Consider the following 21,395-nt stretch of genomic DNA (forward strand, 5'->3'; position numbering starts at 1 on the left):
GGGTTGGGGGTGGGGTGGTGGGGGGAGGCCGAGAGCATGCCCAGAAGCAGGACCTAGAGACTCCTTAGCAATTTGTTTTCAAGCTCATCCTATATTGAGGTGAATGGGTGATTAAAATTTGTTTCAAAATTAAAAATATATGTGTATCAGATTTTTACAATAAATACATAAGGTGGTTTTTAGCAGGGAAAGAAGATTAAGAATATATAAATATTGATGAGTGTTGTGGAAGGTCCTGTTTTATACAGAGCAAAGGGAGACTGATCTCTGTGTTCATTGTCTTCCTAATTTAGTAAGGCAAGGAGTATCCTCTCAAAATACTTCTAGTTAACCTATTAATTAATTGAGATTATTCCCCACACTCTGCTTTAATTATCTTTGGTAAATAAAATCTCCAATAACTGGTACCTGCAAAATTAATCTGGAAAATGTGTAAATAAATACAAAATAGTGTATCATTCTTTAAAATAAGCCCTACTTATCTCTAAGTTGGGATGAATATGTATGAAGTACATATTCTTGTTTGCTGTGGCTCCTTAAGGAGAAAAGTATATTTAATTGAGCCTTTCTACCTAATGATTTCAGTAGTCTAATGATTTCAGTCAACATGCATCTTATTTATGCATATATGTATGTATTCATGTATTTATTTATCTCACATACACTTATTTAGCACTTACTTTGTGCCAGGCTCTCCTCTAAGAAAATCAGTACGTGTTTATCTGAAAATAACTGACACATAGAGCTTACTCGGAATCTGGCCGTGTTCTAAATGCCTTGTGTATACGAATGCATTTCTTCCTGTAACTGTGAGGTAGGCAGAGTTATCCATGTTAAACTGAAGCACAGAGAAGTTAGGTAACTTATCTTAATTCACACAGCTCTTATGTAGAATTGCTGGGAACCAAACCTTTGCAGCCTGGTGACTCCAGAGTCCATGCTCCTATTTAAGCTGTATAAAATAGTGTTCTACTTACTTTTCTCTCCCAGGTGCATCAGCTGGACTTGCCCAGATGATGATACTGTCTTTTCTGGGGTTCATAGAAGCTTTTCATAACTACCTGGAAATTCTGTCATGAGAGTGATGGGTCATTTAAGAGCTTATTTCCAGAGGCAGGGTATTTATTATGGCTCTTTGTGAATTTATGATTGGCTGTATGGAATAGTGGGCGGGATTATATGGTAATTATGCAAAAGAGCCTTATATAACAGCCTTATATTAATACTAAACTCAGGCTGTGACCTCGAAATGTTGTAGATATGCAGTTGTTTTTCTCCCTTCTTTATCCTTTATACATAGTTCAGATTTTGTCATTTTGTCATTTCATTATCACCATCATAAGGCCTGTGAAGGTCTTTGGTAATTTGATTTTTTTAGAGATAGATGTATGAAGAATACGCATCCATAGATCCTCAGAATTCTTTAGGTGTGGCCCAAAGCTATTCTGTTGAACTAAATTACTTCCATACTTTATAAGATTGTGATTTAAATTTGGTCTTAAGTTTTCATCTTCATTCCTCTGAAAGGTCCTTGAAATTCCTTTGAAGGAAAATTCCACAATCTAATGGACTAAGGATGAATCAAATTAGATTACCTGCTTTTCTTTGAAAACATCTTTGAGAAACCAATAATATGGGAAACTACATGTATTTTGCTTACTTAACCTGTTAGAGGAGGGGCTGTGATTAAAGCTTCATCCCAATTTCAAAATACTCTTCTCCCCCATGTTTTGTTTTTTTATTAAAAAAATTTTTTTAATGTTTATTTTTGAGAGGGGGCGAAAGGCAGAGCACGAGTGGGGAAGAAGCAGAGAGAAAGAGGGGGCACAGAATACAAAGCAGGCCCCAGGCTCTGAGTTGTCAGCACAGAACCAGATGCGGGGCTCGAACCCACAAACCATGAGATCATGACTTGAGCCGAAGTCGAACACTTAACCGACTGAGCCACCCAGGCAATTTGTTATATAAAACCCCAGAAAGGTCAGCAACTTGACAAAGTGATCCTCAAAACTGAACCTTCTCATTTCAAACGTGTTCTTTAGAATTTTATGTCTGAAAGGGCTCCTGACTACATATATCCATTCACACAACAGATGTTTGTTTACAGTATACCCTCCAGCCACTGTACAGGCCCTGTAACAACAGTTATAGTATAAGGCATGGCCTGCCTTCTCCTGGAGCTTACAATCTATGTGTTCCAGTTTACTGTAGTAAAGGTAAGGTAGGAATTACAAAGGTCCAAGAAAACACCATAGTATACACCATAACTGGCTAAGTTATCTTTTGAAATCCGAGAGTTGAGTGATACTCTAGAGTTCTAACCCAGTGGTTTAATTTTCCAGGTGAAAAAGGGAGACCCAAAGATGGGATGGGACTCTTTTATAAGAGAACCAAGCAAGAGCCTAGGGCTCCTTGGAGTCATTGCTCCAAGATCAGAGATCAGGCCCTTTGTGTTAGGAACATGTAAAATACTTGTACACTAAACATTCTAGGAGTACCTTTGCTTGAAAAATGAGGAACCTGTCTGCATTAACCTGCTACTTTTTAACTCCTGCCGTTCCGTATGTACTCAACCCACAAGCACAAAACTCAGGTTATCTTTTATTCAGTTAAAGACCTTGCTAAGATTTACAATTTTAATTGAAACTGTTGAAATTGTGGCTCTTTTTTCAAGTGATTGACAAGTCAGTGATGAGTATCTAGAGATGGCTCCAAGGTAGAGAAATAGATCTCGGTATCCACAGGAGAGGGACATAAATGCTAATTACACATTGACTTTAAATCTTGGTTTGTCATAGCTGCCTGCAGGTATGTGTCTTGGCTGTGGGCTGTTCTCAGGGCTTCATTTGTATTTGAGATTTACTTTAATAATGTTGCCTCCCCAATGAGCTCTTTAATCTCATATTTTCAGTTCTTTTTCTAGATAAAGGAAAAAATTGGGAGATGAATATAATTATTAATTCTTTAGGTTATTGAGGATTAAAGTTTTGTTTGGTCTTCCCACTTAATTTTCCTGAAAGACTAATTTTGGGATAGGGTGCCTTTTGGCCTTCTGAATTGGAAGATGGTCAGGTGTTCGTTTTTGTTTATTATCATTACCATCACCCCCCTCCCCCAACATTATCAGCATTACTCATATGGCCTTCTGGATGAATTTTTGTAGCCCCTCTCATTCCTGGCCTGTCCTTGGCCTGTATTAACTCTCACCAGCTGCATACAGGGAAACTATTAAAACCTCTTTATTGGGAAAAACAAAAAACAAAAAAACCCCTCTTTGTTGGAGGTACTAGTTGTTAGAACCCATCCTGCCCTGCCCCCGTCTGATCATATCCCTCACATTTACCTGTCTCTTTAGCTTTCGACAAGTTGATGAGACCTAGAGGTAATTCCAGTGTATACAACTGACTTTAGGAGTCTTCTATATATCTTCTTCTTGTCTCTGTTGTTGTATTATGACAGCACTTCTCATAAGAAAGATTTACCTTACCTTCAGCCCTTAATTGGCTTTCTCTCCAGTAGGGCTCCCTGTTGCTTTTAAACCGTTATTAGATGGAGCATTCAAGTGAGTGATCTGACAGTCTGAATTTTGAGGCAGCTGTCCTTTTCAAAATTTCCGTATTCATTTTTAAAATGAGTTTTTGAGGAACAGACAGATTGAAAGGATTTTAATGGTGCTCACCAGCACTGAGCTGAACTTGAGGTCTATGCAATATGCTGTCTTCAAGCTGATCAGTGAGAACTAAAGACATGGTTAGAAAACAAGATTCTGGACTTTCTGACTGTGAGGATGACTTCAGGATACTTGATCCAATGCATTTTCAGTGCAGATGTATAAACCTTGGCCATGGCCAAAACCAGGTATATATATCTTAATTCTATAAACCAGACCCTGTATGTTTGTTAAAGGACACCACATACTTGTTTCTTCTTCTTAAAAGTTTTCATAAAGAAAGATCATTGCTCGGTATGTCTGTATCCATATATTTAAACAACTTTCTCATTTTAGGTTCCTAGCTTCCTAATCTCTTTGTTGTGTTTGTTCACTTTTTTGGTGTTGGAGACTCATTTAATGAGGACACTCAAGACCTGGCCTGGACAGAGTGGGGAGTGCCCTGGAATTGGTCAGGCAGGCAGGCAAGGCATGTGGGTAGCAGGCCCACACCTGACCCCAGGAAGGGATGTCAGGTGGTGGGGAGTGGCTCAGGCAGGTAGACCCACCAGCGGGCCTGAAAGCCCTTAAAGGAATAACTAAGCCAGGTGGTGAGTGCCCAGGCCAGAGCTTAGTCCAAGGAGGCAGGGCTGGGTTTGGGTGGGGGCTCCCAGGGCCGAGGGACTGACATTGCTAGGAGCCTACCCGAGTTGTGTCTGGAACTCAGGGCGTGTCTGCCAGATGGACTCAGGTAGCTTCTGGAGGCAGCTGTGGAGGTGGTCCTTCTCCTCCAGGTGGTCCAGACAGGAGTTGGATCTGGTCCAGGGTGGAGTTAATGGCAGCATATTTCTGCTTCCCTGAAGCCATTGTCCTCACCTTCTGCACCTGCTTCCACTGGCGCTCCCAGCTCCCTGTTGGGTCCTGACATTGTGGTCTTAGGTGCCATGCCCGGCTGAAGGTAGAGGTGTCGGATGGAATGTGGGGCCACCCTAAACTTTTGTATGCATATCTTTTTTTCAAAATTAAAAAAATTTTCTGGTCCCTTCAAGCCTTCCCCCTCAAAACTTCCTAACTGCAGCTCTTGGTACTGAGTGTAGTTAGCTGTGTCATTTTATTTATATGCAGTGATACCCATCCCAAGCATCCTTGTGATTGTCATCTTGTTTGCCCTCCTTAATGTTTCTTAACTTGGTTCTAGAGTAGTTATGGTAGGCTGAAATTATGTGCAGTTTTTCTGTAGAGACATTTCATATTTAAAAAAAAAAGCAGATCATCAGGGGTGTTGAAAAGGTTAAAGAACTGTTTTACATAATGTTATCTAGGAGTCCTGCAGGAATATGGCCAACCTCTTCTCTGTCAAGTGTAACTTCCGTGGGACCTTAAATGTTTTGCCATTTGACTTTCTCTTTTGGTATTAACCTTTTTTTTTTTTTTTTTTTTTTAATTTTTAGAGCAGTTTTAAGTTCATAGCAAAATAGAAGGTACAGAGCATTCCCATATATGCCCTACCTCTACACAGCCTTCCCCACTATCATTATCCCCCACCAAAGTGGTACATTTGTTACCACTGATGAACCTACATTGATACATCATCACCTAAAGACCGTATTTTAACTTTAGGGTTCACTCTCAGTATTCTACCTTCCATGGATTTTGAGAAAGGTATAATGGTATGTATCTATCATTATTGTATGATGCAGAATAGTTTCACTGCCCTAAAAATCCCCTTGTGCCTTTCCTGTTTTTCCCTGTCTCTTCCCTCTATCCTCTGGCAACCTCTGATCTCACTGTCTTTATCATTTTGCCTTTTCCAGAATGTCACATAGTTGGAACCATATGATATGTAGCTTTTTTCAGGTTAGCTTCTTTCTCTTAGTAATATGCATTTAAGATTCCACTATGTCTTTTCATACCATGATAGCTCCTTTCTGTTTAGTGCCGAATAATACTCCTTTATCTGGATGTACCACAGTTAATTTATATATTCATCTACTGAAGGACACGTTAGTTGCTTCCACATTTTGGCAGTTATGAGTAAAGATGCTATAAACATGCTTATGCAGGTTTTTTCATGAACATAAGTTGCAGCTTATTTGGATAAATACCAAGGCATGTGATAGTTGGAACATATGGTAAAATATGTTTAGTTTTGTGAGAAACCACCAAACTGCCTTTCAAAGTAGCTGTGCTGTTTCGCATCCCCATTAACCATGAATGAGAACTTCTGCTCCTCCACAGCCACACCAGCATTTGTTGTCAGTGTTCGGATTTTGGCAGTCCTAATGTAGCTCTAGCTCTTCAGTGTTGTGATTTGTATTCCCTGAGTGATAGGTGATGTAGAGCATCATTGCCTTCTGAAGGTCTTTGGTGAGATATCCAGGTCTTAGGCCCATTTTTAAATCAGGTTGTTCCATTTTCTCACTGTTGAATTTTAAGACTTCTTTGCATATCTTGTTTCACAGTCCTCTGTCAGATAAAGACTTTTGCAGATATTTTCTCCCAGCCTGTGGTTCAGCTATCTTTTAATTGTGATTTTTTAAAATGTTAATCCCAGAAAAACTGAGTGAGGTGATCCTTGACAACTAGGCAGGCCCAGCTGACTGCTAGTGAGCTGTGTTGCAAACTCTCAACCTTAACTCCCTTGCTTCTCTATTTTCAGGTCAATGTGACTGTGGACTACATTAGACCAGCCAGCCCAGCCACAGAGACGGTGCCTGCCTTTTCAGAGCGGACATGTGCCACCGTTACCATTGGAGGAATGTGAGTGTTGTAACTGGCAGGGGCTCAACCACAGCTACGAGTTGTGCTCATTTAAGTGTCTCCTTCCTATTCTCCCTCATTTCCTTTCTGTTGCTCTTAACACAGTGGTTTATAATTGTTATGTCTGTGTAGCACTTTACATTTGCAAAGCATTTTATAATCATTCATTAGCTAATCATATTCTTTCATTATTGTCATTTAAGATTTATTGGGCTCTGTGTGCTTGGCACTATGTAGCATATATTATTACTATTAATAATGCCATTTATTGAGTGTCAGTCAGGCCCTAGGTACTATCTGACATTAGGTAGAAGAATTATCTGCACATTAGTTTAGGAAGTTCAATTATGGACCAGAAAAGAGGGGTGGAGAGGGGAAGAAGAAGAAAAAGAAGAGTTCATTGGGCATTTTCTTTATATAGATGTCTGTAATCGGTAGATGATGGGGACTTTCTTTCTCTTCTGTGCTGGCTGTATCCTGTTATATTCCAGAGTCTCTTGGGAACTTGGTTGATGAACAGTTTTTAAAGGGAGGTATCTGATGGGGGAAGAAGGAAGCCTGCAGCCTGCTGGGCCATGCTTGCACAATAAATATTAAAACAGTCAGTCCCCAGTAGTAATTCTTACTCTGCATAAAATACACCAGCATGATAATTGTTTCCATCTCTAGTTAACAATCTTAAATGCTGTTTGTTACCAAACTGGTATTTTTCTTCTCTTTTACAGGGGTATAGTGGAGGAGAAGAAAAGAATAGGTTTCTTCTCAAAACGGGGATTGTCTTATTGAAAGTACAATGGAGCCCATTAGGGGAAACACCTCTAAGCCACGGCATTCTTCTGAAAGAGAGGACCTTGTAGCTAATTTACCTTCTAGAAACTCTCCTACCAAATAGGAGCCTTCTCTGCTCATTCGTGCTGTCACGCTTGAAAATAACTATTTTTGGGGCGCCTGGGTGGCGCAGTCGGTTGGGCGTCCGACTTCAGCCAGGTCACGATCTTGCGGTCCGTGAGTTCAAGCCCCGCGTCGGGCTCTGGGCTGATGGCTCAGAGCCTGGAGCCTGTTTCCGATTCTGTGTCTCCCTCTCTCTCTGCCCCTCCCCTGTTCATGCTCTGTCTCTCTCTGTCCCAAAAATAAATAAACGTTGAAAAAAAAAATTAAAAAAAAAATAACTATTTTTTAGCCATTGTTATCACTCCTGTATTTATGTAAACATTACTGTTCACACAACCATCAGAGACTTCGTGGAGAGGAACTCAGTATAGGATTTTGTTGTCATTAACTTAACACCATCACAAGTGACATGTTTTGTTAGCAGAATCTTGACAAATAAGATGATTTTGAAATGGGAGAGACTAGGACATAGTTTGGTCATTTTTCTGCCTGTTTAACTTGCAGTAATGATTGCCACTTTGTCACCACTTCTTAGGAGTTACGTGCATGCTACTCTACTATGGAGAGCTGGAAAGTTAGTATTCTTATATGTTAAAATTTTAACTGTCACGAGGAATCACCTCAGCAGATAACAGCTCTTATTATCTAATTACTGGTAAAAACAACAGCATCACTGCTGTAGAAATGCACACCTTTATTTTTGGTAGATGGTTTCCATTCATTTTAGCAATCCATTAAAGTGGATTATTTCATTTAGTTACCACTGAGGTGTATTTTTAAAGTAAATTTACACTGCTTAAATATTACATATTCTGGGGATGCCTGGGTGGTGGCTCTGTCGGTTAAGCGTCTGACTCTTGATTTTGACTCAGGTCATCATCTCAGGGTCAAGAGATCGGGCCTTGTGTCAGGCTCTTTGCTGTTGTGGAGCCTGCTTAAGATTCTCTCTCTGCCTCTGCCCCTCCATGTGCATGCACCCTCTTTCAAAAATTTACATATTCTGAGTGTGTTATGGGGATTTTTTTTTAATACAGGACAGTTTGAAACAGCTAGTTTAAAAATTCCATAGTAGGGTATTATGGGCATGCTCCATGCCAGGACACCTTGAGGTTTCAACTGTGTTGATCTTGACTTTGTTGGAGATTACTCCTTCAGGCTAACATGCCTCTCTGCAAAGGCTAAGTGACTGTTCTAGCCAAGGTTTTGGTCTGTAATTAAGCCTTCATAAGAAGTTATCAGCCTTTTTTTCGATTTGGTTGGTCAACACAGGTTGATTGTCTTTTTTTTTTCTTTCTTTTTTTTTAAGTTTATTTTTTGAGGGAGAGAGAAAGCATGCGCACGCGCACAGGTTGGGGAGGGCAGAGAGAGGAGGGGACGGAGAATTGGAAGCAGGCTCCATGCTGACAGTGGAGAGCCTGATGTGGGGCTTGAACTCACTAACTGTGAGATCATGACCTGAGCCCAAGTCAGACACTCAACTGACTGAGCCACCCAGGTGCCCCCACAAGTTGATTGGTCTTAATTGACAGGAAAGATTGTCTGTACTTCAGGTTCTTGGCAGAGATGATAACCTTGACTTTACCTCTCAGTTCTTATAACTGGAATATAAAAAGTACTATTTTTGTATGATTTACCAAAGTATTGACCAGTGTGTTGATTCTTCTGGGTCCCTTAATTGTCTCCTTGGATAAGATCACCCTAAGCAGGGTGCCTGGGAAGCATTATGAGTTACTCTATAGAGTTGTTTCTACTGAGTAGACTTTGTGAAGCATTCAGGGGAGCATTCAGGGGAAATAACTGAGATTTACTGATACTTTGGAGAGAAACTCTCACTAGACAGTAAGCTCCCTGAAGATAGGGATTTTTGTCATTTACATTCCCTTTTGTAGTCTTAGTATTCAGCATATGGTAGGAGTTTCAATAAATTTTTGAATTATTTATTGTATTGCAGAGTGTCCCTTTATGAAGCATAACAGGAATACTTAGATGTCTCATTACCTGGGACACTTATTTCTGTTGAGCCCTGAGTTTGTTGTTACGTAATCAGTACTGGAAAAGTTATATTAGATAGTTTTCATTTTTTGTTTGGTTATTGGGACATCATTGCTTAAAGATAGGTCATGTCTGGAAAATGAACATTTTAATGCTTCTTATGCTTTTTATGTTTCAGTTGTACTCATAGCTTCTCTTTATTTTCCCTTTGCCTTGATTGTGTTTTATTATTTTTCTGAATTTTCTGTACTTTGGCAGTCAATCCAAATAAAATTGTACAAAAGTTGTATGAATAAATAATAATGTTCAAATACTCAGCTTCTATTCAGAATTTAGGTATACTAACAGTCTTCTGAGTGTAATGGTTAACAATTCAAAAACATTGGCTAGAGAAGGGATTTTTTTTTTTCAGTTTATTTATTTATTTTGATAGAGAAGGCATGAGCAAGGGAGGGGCAGGGAGAGAGGGAGAGAATCCCAAGTAGGCTCCACACTGTCAGCGCAGAGCTCAATGTGGAGCTCGATCTCACCAACCATGAGATCATGACCTGAGTCAAAATTAAGAGAGTGACACTTAACCAACTGAGCCACCCAAGTGCCCTGAGAAGGAATTTTTTTTTTAATCTAAAATACTTTCATTTCATTTTAAACATTAAAATGTGTATATATTTCTGAATCTTTGATACATGGGAAGAGTAGATCAACTATTTGATAACACGAAAAATTGCACAGTTTCCTCTTTAGAAGGAGTACTTGAGGGGTGCCTGGGTGGCTCAGTAGGTCAGGCGTTCGACTTTGGCTCAGGTCATGATCTCGCAGTTCATGAGTTCGAGCCCCACATTGGGCTCTGTGCTGACAGCTAAGAGCCTGGAGCCTGCTTCAGATCCTGTGTCTCCCTCTCCGTGTGCCCCCCTTCCCTGCTTGCACTCTCTCTCTCTCTCAAAAATAAATAAACATTAATAAAAAAGGAGTACTTGAAAACACTGATTATCAAACCCTAGATTTTTGTGATTTACATCCCCCTCATTTATTTTGCAACCATTTTAAAGCCGTTCATCTTATTGAACCTTTTCAAAGTATTCAGCTGTTTTCATAAACACATGTTTTTTGTGTACTCATATTTCAATTAACAAAATATTTGATGAAGTACATAATTAAAAATAACAAGCATAACCAGTATATATAGTTTTGTGGACAGAAACAAATGGCTCAACAGGTTGGGACAGAAGTGCACAGGTGTCTGAGTGGTCCTCAGTCATTCTGTTTGGCATCAGCTAAAATCCTAGAATTTGTGGGTTAGTTCAGGGAAGGTTAGGGGAGCTCCTGTAGTAATGCTGTCTGGGAAAGACAGTCTTTGTTCAAACTTGTAACAATGTAGAATTATCCTCTGTAGGCTTATACACCTACATGTGGGCTTTCTTAACATCTAGAGGCTTTCCTGTTATTCAAGAGATCAGCTGGGCTCTGGTTGTAGAAGAGCTTCTCTCAAGCTGCTGATCGTAGGGTAATGAGGAGAAGGAGGCAGATGAGATGGAGTTGCTCTCAGTTATTTCAAAGCAGATTTTTAAGTGTATTTCACATGCTAAAGTGTGTGAATTGTCTGTATCCTCAACAGGGTTCGGTCTAGTCCTTCTCTTTTTCTTTTTGGTGTATGAGAGGAGGTTGAGTCACAGGATCTCTGTGAGGCACCTCTGGTGTGACAGTCTTCTGCTCCCATCTCTTGCCCTCTAGAGAATCAATGGAAACGAGGTTCATCATTCCTCTAATAGATTAACATTTTTTTCTTGATTAACGTCACTGTAGAGTTGGCAAGAGTTGTTATCTGTTAATCAAAACAGTTTAAATAAAAAATAAAAAGATCAAACTTCGAGTTGTTTCTCATTCCCCGGCTCCCGGGCTGGGAATTAGCTGAGCCTTTTAGGCCTGGTTTGTGACATGAAGCTGTCAAGATGGCGCTTCCTGTTAATTACTTTTTATTGTATTTAAGACACTTAAATAACTCTTCTTGTGATTTAGTCTTCTATGTAATTAGCTTCAGTGATTAAAATCTCATTCTTTCTTTATTGTCAGAGCCTTCTTGAAGAGTGAGATTTTTCTGGGGTGACCTTTTCTTGTGCTGGACTTCCCAATTACTTGGAGCTCCAATTTGGCGAACGCATATGAGAATCTATTAACTAGTTGCTCACCTCTTTCTGCATGTCACCTTTTCAAAGAAAGGTCTTAAAAATTTTTCACGTTTATAAGGGGGCACCTAAAATATATAACTTAAGGGATTAAACCTCACATACTCACATGAATAGTTATCACCACTCCAACCCTGGAAAATTGTAACAGGTCCAGCAAATGCAGTACCACTAAGATACTTCCCAGTGGTTTCCATTATGTGAAGTATTTCACAATGGTAGGAGACCGTGGACATGACCTGTTTTTGGAAAGTAAAGAATGGCATATGGATGGAAGCGTACAATAGGAATAGTTGGAAAATGCCTGTTTTTGTACAATGTCATTTTGGCGGCGGGGGGGGGGGGGGGGGTGATTTTTTTCCTGACATTCTTTTTGAAACCATGTTTCCCTCTACCGCTTTCCTGCACTGCCTTTGTGCTGTCTTTGAATCTTGCATAGGCACTGCTCCCTTGATGTCCACACAAGTATGAGGCCTTGCTGCCAGAGGTATTGTCGAAGATCTTTTGGGCTTGGGACATCTTAGTTACCACTTTGTTCTAGTGACTATCATCCAGCAGCCTCAAAGCCATCCTGTGAACTTTTTTTGTGTCTCTTTGGATTCTTCCTAGATAGAGCTCGTCTGTTATTAGATTTCTATAAACCAGACAGTCAGACTTGTAGCGAATGAGACTTCTGCTTCTGGTTTTCTATGGCTTTGGTTCTGGTTCGCAGGAATACTTCTTTCTTCAAGTGTTCTATTAAGTGACTGAAGCTTGAAGTCAGGTCTTGTCCTTCTTCTAGAATAATCCTTTTCTAATCCTAGTTTGGTTTTCCTCGGCCACAGTAGAATTAAGTGTCCTATAATCCCCACCGTTTCTGGCTTGAGTTCTGTAGCTTTAAGGCTTTCACAATCAGACCAAACCTCCTCTCTCTCGAGTTTTCAAATCTTAAAACAGACTAATATCTGACTTTCAGGCTAAACATAGGAAGAAAGTGGCCTCTTGAAACCCTATTTTCAGGACTAGGGTTTTGACTTAAGAGTTGCCTGCACCATCCCGAAGGCACTCTTTTAGCGCCTGAAGAAGTACGGAGACCTTATTCATGTCACTGACTGGGCCATGAGGTAGAAACTGGCTGGTTGCCAGCCCTTTTCTCAAGATTTATTCCTTATACTTTATCAGATTTATTGGGGGCTTTTTACCCCCCATTTTTTCCTGCTATGAAGGAAAAGGGACACATCAGAAAAAGGGTCCCCCTGGGCCTTTAATTAGAAACACCTAACCTCCCCCGCCCCCAATTAAAAATATGTTAGATTGTTTACTGGAGCTCATAGGCTGTTTGATTTGGGTAATTGCTTCTGCTGTGTTTGGTAGAAGTATGCCTATCCACCATCCTGAAGACACTGGAAGCTTCTGTGGCATTTAGTTTAGAATACCATGGAAAGAAATCGTTGAATAACTGGGTCTGTCTCCTGCTAGCTCAGTCAGGTATAGTGATCATTTTAAGAGACTGGTTCATAAAAGCACTTTAAGAAGGACCTTAGCTATTGCAATGGGGGTAGGGTGGGAATCAGGAAAATACTCAGTTTCAGACAGATCGCTCTCTCATATGTTTTGTGGCTATCTATGGAAATTTCATGCTGCCAAATGTTATTTCTTTAAAGACCTCTTGGTTTCAGTTTACTGTATTATCTTCATCTCTATATGGAAGTTCAGTTAAGCTTTTCGTGAGAGAATCCTTGGATCATCTGAATCAGCAGAATCCATTGCTCAGCTCTGTGTTTTCCCTGTACCTGTCTACCAAGAACAGTAGATTTGTGTTTATTCATTCAAGGAATATTTGAACACCTACTGGGTGCCAGGCACTGGGAATATAGCAACGAATGAAGCAACAAACAGTTGCACCCGATGAGGTTCTCCCAAATGCTCTTCTTTCTTGGGATTTCTTGGCACTGATTCGTGCAGCCTCAAGCATCCTTGTGGGTATTCACTGGCTTTGCTGCCCTCAGAACCTTGTTTATGTAGAGTTTTGCGTTAAGGAACACAAGTGACTTTATTTAAACAGTGCCTGAAAATGTTGTTTTCTGTTCAGTTTTGCCAGGGACTTGTAGAGACTTTACTGCTCAGAAATAGGATAAAATAAAATGAAACATAGTTCCTCTTTATATCTTTATTTTTAGATGAATCAGTAAGTCATTTTGTCAATAGACAAAATGAGATGCTAGAGTGACTACTCACTGGCACCCATCTGCCCTTTTCCTCCTCACATTATAGTTCCTGGCTCATTCAGTGTACGTACAGCTCTGTGAATGCTGACAGCTCCCCTGTGGTTCCCATCCTGCTGCATGTTCACTTTGGGGCTTAAAGCACCACTGACTTTCCCCACTGCCTCCCAGAGATGCTTGTGTAGAAGTATAGATGCTAACTTCTTTGCAGTGTCTGCTTTTCACTCTTGGAACAGTTATCCTTATAACTTTCAATGAAAAAATGTTTGAGTTTAAGCCATATGTATTTACTTCCTTACCTAAAAGATGAATATTTTTGAATGCACTGTTACTTCCATCCTTGAACCCCCAATTTTGTTATATTATTTAAGTTTTGCCATTAGTGAACTTTATAAAGTTCAGTTACTGTTTCTGATTAACTTTACAGAGTATTTCCCCCTCTGAAAGATTACAGAGTTAGAATGCTACCTTTTTCTGACTCCTCGTTCCTTTTAAAAGTTTTTCTATTTCAAGGGGCACCCTTGGGTGGCTCAGTCGGTTAAGCGTCGGACTTTGGATTAGGTCATGATCTCACGGTTTGTGAGTTCGAGCCCCAGGTTGGGCTCTGTGCAGACAGCTCGGAGCCTGGAGCCTGCTTCAGATTCTGTGTCTCCCTCTCTGCCTCTCCCCTGCTCACTCTCTCTCTCTCTCTCTCTCTCTCTCTCTCTCTCAAAAATAAATAAATGTTAAAAAACATCTAAAAGAAGATAAAAAAAGTTTTTCTATTTCAGATTTGTTTGCATTTATTGTTTTCTCTTCTGTCAGTGTAATTGTCTTCTAAGCTTTGCTTGTAAGTTGATCCAAAAATTTTACCCTCCACCTACCCCTGCATAGCAGTTTTAAGTTGGTTCAAGTAGGATAGTGTGAGAAGACACACACACACAAAGAAATCCTGTGTCATTATATCCCCAGGGAAATGATGAGTGAATTCCCTGTGTGTGTGTCTATGATGTGTGTATGTCCGTCTCTTTCTCCATTTTGGGCTTCTTCATATGCACCTGCCCCTTGTATCTCAGTTCCTTCTTTTTGTTGTAGTCCCTTTTCATTTGGTGAAGAACCTTGATTTTACATGTGTGGGTGGTAAAGTTTCTGAATTTCTGCATGTCTGAAAATGTCTTAATTTTGTCCATATTCCTGATTGCTAGTTTCAGTATGAAATTCTAGTTTCAAAACTATTTTCCCAAGAGCTATCTATGAAGGCACGTTGTTCTATTGCTTTATCAGTGTTTATGAGAATTCAGTTTCCATTCCTTTAAATCTCCATTTCTTCAACTTTTTTTTTTCCAGTCTCTGGAAGCTTTTACAATTTTCTGTTTATCTTTGGTTTTCTGAAAATTTATTAAAACATTTCTAGTGTGTCCTTTTTCCTGCATACTCAGTGGGCCAAAAACACTCATGTCTTCCTTCAACTTGGAGATTTTTTTCCTATTCTTTCTTGAATTATTTTCTTTCTCTCTCTTTTGCCACTGACTCTGGAAATTCTATCAGTATTGTATCTTATGCTTCATATATGTGTAAATTTTCTTTCGTTTTTTAAAGACCTCCTTTGCATTTTGTTCTATATAGAAGGAACTGTCTTCAGTGTTATCTTTTGGATTGCTTAACCAACCAGCCATGCATATTTTCCCTCACACACACCCTTAATTTATTCATCTCATTCATTTACTTACTCATTAGTTTATTTATCAAGCAGTTATAAAATGCTTGGTATGTACTAAGTACTGTGTTAAATATCAGGAATGTATTGGTAGTTCTAAAACTGAAATGATGTCTTCTGCTATGAAATTTACAGAGACTTGTTCTCTTAACCTAGCTTATTTTAATTGTTTATTTCAGCATTCATATTAAAATTTTTTGTGAAGTGTTTTAATAGCAGCCTGTTCTTAGTCCATGAATATAATACTTTCTCTGTCTCTGAGAGTAGTATTTCAAAATTTAAAAACTGGGGCACCTGGGTGATTCAGTCAGTTAAGCGTCTGACTCTTGATTTCGGCCCAGGTCATGATCTCACAGTTTGTGGGATCAATCCCCATGTCCGTCTGTATACTAATAACTCAGTCTGCTTGGGATTCTCTTTCTCTCCCTCCCTCTGCCCCTCACCCCTCTCAAAATAAATGAACATTTAAACAATTTTTAAAAACCCTCTTCCATTGAATTATCCCCCATGACTAAATGTTCTGTTTATTTTGTTCCATTTCTCTCACAAATCCTCAAATATTTGGGGAGCCTTGATTTATATGTATGCAGGAAGGACCAGATGGGAGTTGGCATGGTGTCCCTCTGTAGGTGTATTTACCTGCTTCCCCAAGGCATCTCTTTATGAAAGGGCATAGGTGAGAAGGAAGTATCAGAGGCAGCCCTCCTTTGGGGTGCCTGAAAGTGTTTGGACCTGGAACGTAGAAGAAACAGGCAATTTTCAGACCCCGCTAAAATTGTCAAAGCAAACGCTGGGTTCCTTGGCTGGTAAAGAGCTTACGTGTACTTGACTGGGTGGGGTGAGAAGGGGATGTGATGTACTTGTCTGACAGTGTCAGATGCTGTGCCTCTGCACTTCTTAAGGCTACAACCTCCAGCAGAGGTCCTTTGCCAGTTAAGTCACCTACCTTCTGTTCTAGAACCTGTGTTTCTGTGAAGTGACTTGTCCTATACATGACCTTGGTAATCTGGGGACTCTTACTGGCATAATGTTGAAATTGTGTTGGTGTAGAAACAATATTCTCATATAGTTTAAAATATTGAATCTATAAGGGGTAAGCCTTCTCACATTTAAAGTGAGAGCTTTAGCAATACAGAGACTTATACAAAGAAAAATCTCAGAATGTGAAGTTGAGAAATCTACAGCAGTGTTTTCCTTTAGTGTAAGTCATGACTGCTTTAGTGTCTTCAGAAACCTTTAGGCTTTCTGCTTGGTTAACCTTGATAGCACCCTGCAAGGGTAGTTGGAAAAGCTGTGAAGACTCTTCTTCCAGTCTTTGACAGTGGATTAATGAAGTCTACAGCTTGATTCAGATTTTATATTGTGATTATAATGGTGTCTATTGGAAACAAAGCCCCTCTAGATGGAGAGCCCTGGGGTTTAAGGCTACTCTGCCATTAGATATTTAACTGTAGCCCTGTTTATATTAGAGTTGTTTTTGCTAGTACTTGGACTAGAAAGTTCCACCGGGTTTAAGTAGTCTGCCCATAATCCAGTTTTTCTTCTTAAGCCCTGTTTGTCGAGGAGTTTTGGGTGGTTTCCTGGATTGTGAACTATTCAGGAACACACATAAAAGTAGTGATATAAGAAATGCCTCTACTTGCCGGTAGATTATTTCTTGGGTATTTGCCAAGGGTCAGAACCCTCTGCTCTTAATAACTTTGTGGGCATCATAGGGACAGGAAAGAGGCTGGCTGATCCAACTCTTTTGAATGAAGGTCCTGATTAATTGCTCAGATGATGTCCCCAAAGTCTCCTCGCTGTGGTGCTTTGTACTTTGTCAATAAAGGCCCTTGGGGTGCTGCCAGTTCTCCACCAATCAGATCCCATCTGCTTTCTGTCTTTCAGGATTTGTGCAAACTTTCTGATATGCTGTTAACACACTTTCTTGTTTTCTAGCACCGGTAGAGCTCTATTCTTGTCCATATCTGTCTTTTCTGTCATTTCAGTGGGACCTTGTAAAGAATGTCATGTGGACATAAGTTCTCAGTCTGCCATTCTGACCTCCCTCAAGCATTCTTTATTCTTTCAGATAATGCAATTGATGTGATAAGGAGAGGGGACATTTGACATGGTTACCAATAAGCAAAGATCCTGTGTCTTTCATATGCCATTTTTTAGCACCTTTCTCTTTATAATTCCCGTGGCCAGCATAGTACAAAGTGATAAGGTAAATAGGACTGGATTTTTTATAGATTTCTTCTCTCTCCCGGTAGTGATGCTGCTTAACAGCGATTTGCTCCAGTTCATTCTGAGTGATTTTTTTTTTTTTAATAATAAAATATTGTAACCTTTCTAAAAGTTTAGAAAATGAAGGGAAATTACCCATTATTTAGTTATGCTAATATAATAGTTATTGTGTGGGGGTTACTCCTTTTGAGTGCTGGTTATTTTTTAAGAATTTAGTGTAGGAACAGGTAAATTGACTACTTTGCCTAGTGCTGACAAGAAGTCTAAGGCAAGTGATAAAAGTAGGCTTTGGAGATGAACAGATGTGAAGTAAAACCTCAGCTCTGCTCCTGGATAGCTGTCCAGTGTTGGGCCTTAGCTTTTTATTATATAATTTAGATATAATAATCTCACACGTCATGGGGTAGTTGTGAGGATTAAATGTACTAATGCATTTAAAATGCTCAGTGTATTTACTAAGACTTACCAGTTCTCACATCAGCCCAAGCTTCTAGAGTGGACTGGTCACTATTGATCCAATTTTGTATCTAGTGGCTTCTGCCCTTTCTCTCTTTTTAAAAGTAAGTAAGTAAGTAAGTTAGTTAGTTAGTTAGTTAGTTAGTTAGTTATTTTAGAGAGAAAGCATGTGTGTGAGCAGGGGTTGGGCAGAGGGGAAGAGAGACTCTTAAGCAAGCTCCACACTCAGCATGGAGCCTGACACAGAGCTTGACCCCACCACCCTGGGATCATGATCTGAGCCAAAACTAAGTCAGACACTCAACCAACTGAACCACCCAGGCACCTCTATTTAGTATGTGTTTGAATAATCTCTACACCCAACACGGGGCTTGAACTCATGACCCTGAGGTCAAGATTCGCGTGCTCTGCCAACCGAGCCAACCAGGCACCACCTTTCCTTTCTCTCTCTTTGTGCTTTCTTGCACACTTCTGGCCATTTGTTTTCATTTAAACTTCTTTCTTAAGGATTTTTCTTGAGCGTTTATATTCCGTCCTCTTCTTAGTCTTTACAACTCTTCCTGGCCAAGCTCATCCACTTATAACACTGCTACTTCACAGAATGTTCTACGTAGTAGGTGAAAGAAGATATAGGAAATGCCGAAACAAAAGGCCTCATTGGATTATGCCTTAGCTTTTGTAGTAGTCCATTTTTATTGTTCCACGGCAGGCCCTTGGGTTGGATTTATCTCTTCTCTCACTTGGTCGGATTTATCTCTTTTGTCACTTTTTAAATTGTCATGGTGGCTAACTTACATCCATTTTTCCTCTAAATCTTAAATGTGTGTTATGTTAACCCAGTAATGATTGATAAGTACTTCCATAAACATAGAAGTGGTATTCACGAGTAAGTTTTTTGTTTGTTTGCTTTATTTTTATTTTTATTTTTTTGAGAGAGAGCGGGGGTGGGGGGGAGTGAACGGGGGGCAGAGAGAGAGAGAGAATCCCAGATGGCAGAGGGAGGGGAAGAGAGAGAAGTAGGGCTCGCCCAAAGTGGGGCTTGTGCTCACCCCATGTGGGTGGGACTCAAGCTCACAAACTGTGAGATCATGACCTGAGCCGAAGTCAGATGTTTAACAAGTGAGCCACCCAGGCACTCGTGAGTAAGTAAGTTTTAATGTTTCAAGAAGTTTAAAACAGATACAATTTATCCTTTAGTAAAGGTAATTTATTGAAAATGTCTTTCGGGGCTCCTTGGTGGCTCAGTGATTTAAGCGACTGACTTCGTCTCAGGTCATGATCTCACGGTTTGTGGGTTCAAGACTTGTGTTGGGCTCTGTGTTGACAGCTCAGAGCCTGGAGCCTGCCTGACTTGGATTCTGTCTCCTTCTCTGTCTCTCCCCCTCATGTTCACTCTCTCTCAAAAATAAGTAAATAAACATTAAAGGAAGGAAGGAAGGAACGAGGGAAGGAAGGAAGGGAGGGAGGGAGGGAGGAAGGAAGGAAGGAAGGAAGGAAGGAAGGAAGGAAGGAAGGAAGGAAGGAAGGAAGGAAGAAAAAGAAAGAGAGAGAGAGAGAGAATGCTGTTCAAATCAGGAGGTGTGCTAGCAAGCAACCTACCTGGGTACTGTCCTCTAGGTAGTGATCTGCCGATCTGCATATCTGAAGTGATTGAAAAGGCAGAGGGCTACTAACCCTAAGTGTTTTAGGAAGTGCTATTCTATACCCCCATCTGAACAGTTCTCCTGAACTTTATATATTGTGTGGAACTTACTGAATGACCCTCTCTGTTGTGACGCCCTTGTGAATTTTTGTACCATCAGTAAAAACATGTTGACAACAAGTACAACTTGGAGAGCATTAGGAAATAGCTGAATCTTTGAAGTCAATGTGTATGATAGCTAGGAGATGTTTAATAACAGCATGAACTTCACAACAGGTTAAGGAAAGTTGGGACTGCCTTCTGTCAAGTTTCCATTGTGGCTTTTACATGCAGCTTTTTTAGATCTCTGATATATCTGCTTACATATCAACTGTGACTCAGCAGACCACTGCTTTAATGGGAGCTTCTATTGTGTTAAAAGTGTGATTTATAAACCATCACATATCAGGTCAGCAGCAAGGGGAATTATATTAAGGTTCTTAGACCGTCTCTTCTTTCCCCCGCACCCCTCCCCCCATCATCTCAGCATTGTTTGCAAAATCACTTTTTCTTTTAAGAAGCAACTATGCAGAGCATTTATTCTTGTCACCACTTTCTCAAAAACCTCCCTCTGAAATTGTTCTTCCGTTTGTCACTTAGCAGGCTGTGGCTGTGGCGAGATCAGACCCTTGAGTGAGGGTTGACCACAAAGGCTTTGTGGTGGCTTCGTGTATTTCAAAGCCAAGAACCAGAATAACCCTGCCCTCCCTGAAGGGTAGGAGAGAAGAAATTTCAAACCCGTTAGCTTTTTTGTGGGGCTCATTTGTTGCTTATACTAGAGCTAAGAATCATCTAGTGAAAAAGTATTATGTCTTCTAATCCTGAGAGGAAAATGTTGACCACCAGAAGACAATTTGGTTTTGACTCAGTTTTCTAAGCAGAGACTCATTTCTAGAACTTTTACTTGCAGAAGTCCTAAGCTTTATTTATGCAGTGAAAGTCTCAAGCAGTTACTGTGTTCTAAACTGTAGCCACACTGACATTGGGCCTGGTCCTGTTGCTAATGGATTCTGGGGAACAAGAACGCCACTCGCCTTTTCCCGTGGTGCCAGCTGGCTGGGTTGTAGACTATAAACCATAACGGGACAGGTAATGGAATTCTTTACTGGGCCCTTTTTTGCCTTCTGACCCATATGACAAAACTTCTCTTGAGCTTCCACCCTAGGAAGCAACCTATGCGAAGATAGTTTTTTCTAACTTCTTTAGATTGATTGGGCTTTGTAAAAGAACATAGAGTTACTCTTTTGCTTTTAGTCACTTCGTATTTCTCAGAGCAGAATGACAACCTTCCAGACCCTACAGTATTCTTTTGAACTTCTTCCTGTAAACAAAGCAATGTTTATGTATCACAACATTCGCATGAACTACCGAGGACTTGAAAATGACTCTCTGGGGCTACCCTATCCTCACTTTGGTCTTTACTAGACCTCTGTGATTTGGCTGGTTCGACCTTCACTGTCAGAGCAGATCATTCCAGATGCCATTATGTAATTTTCTGTCTTGGGGTATGTGTTTGTGTGGGCAGGTGGTTTTGTTTTGTTTTTAAGTGGTGTTTAATGTCAGGCTAATAATAAACTGGGTACGTAGGCCTGGTTTTGTCATAATGGCCACGAGTTTGCTTATTTGTCCCTGTTCCCCTGAAAGGCGGAAAACT

General features: G+C 40.2%; 1 protein-coding gene and 1 pseudogene across 1 annotated transcript in view; one reads left to right on the forward strand and one right to left on the reverse strand.

Moving 5' to 3' along the window:
- SND1 (staphylococcal nuclease and tudor domain containing 1) overlaps positions 1-21,395 on the forward strand; it is a 427,290-nt gene that overhangs the window by 185,665 nt on the left and 220,230 nt on the right. The window contains exon 12 of the mRNA XM_045495517.1: positions 6,309-6,409. Coding sequence (XP_045351473.1) covers positions 6,309-6,409 — 101 coding nt within the window. The remainder of the gene's footprint in view (positions 1-6,308; positions 6,410-21,395) is intronic.
- On the reverse strand, positions 4,249-4,577 carry LOC123604878 (annotated as a pseudogene).

This window comes from Leopardus geoffroyi, chromosome A2, assembly GCF_018350155.1.
Source record: "Leopardus geoffroyi isolate Oge1 chromosome A2, O.geoffroyi_Oge1_pat1.0, whole genome shotgun sequence".
Classification (NCBI taxonomy): Eukaryota; Metazoa; Chordata; class Mammalia; order Carnivora; family Felidae; genus Leopardus; species Leopardus geoffroyi.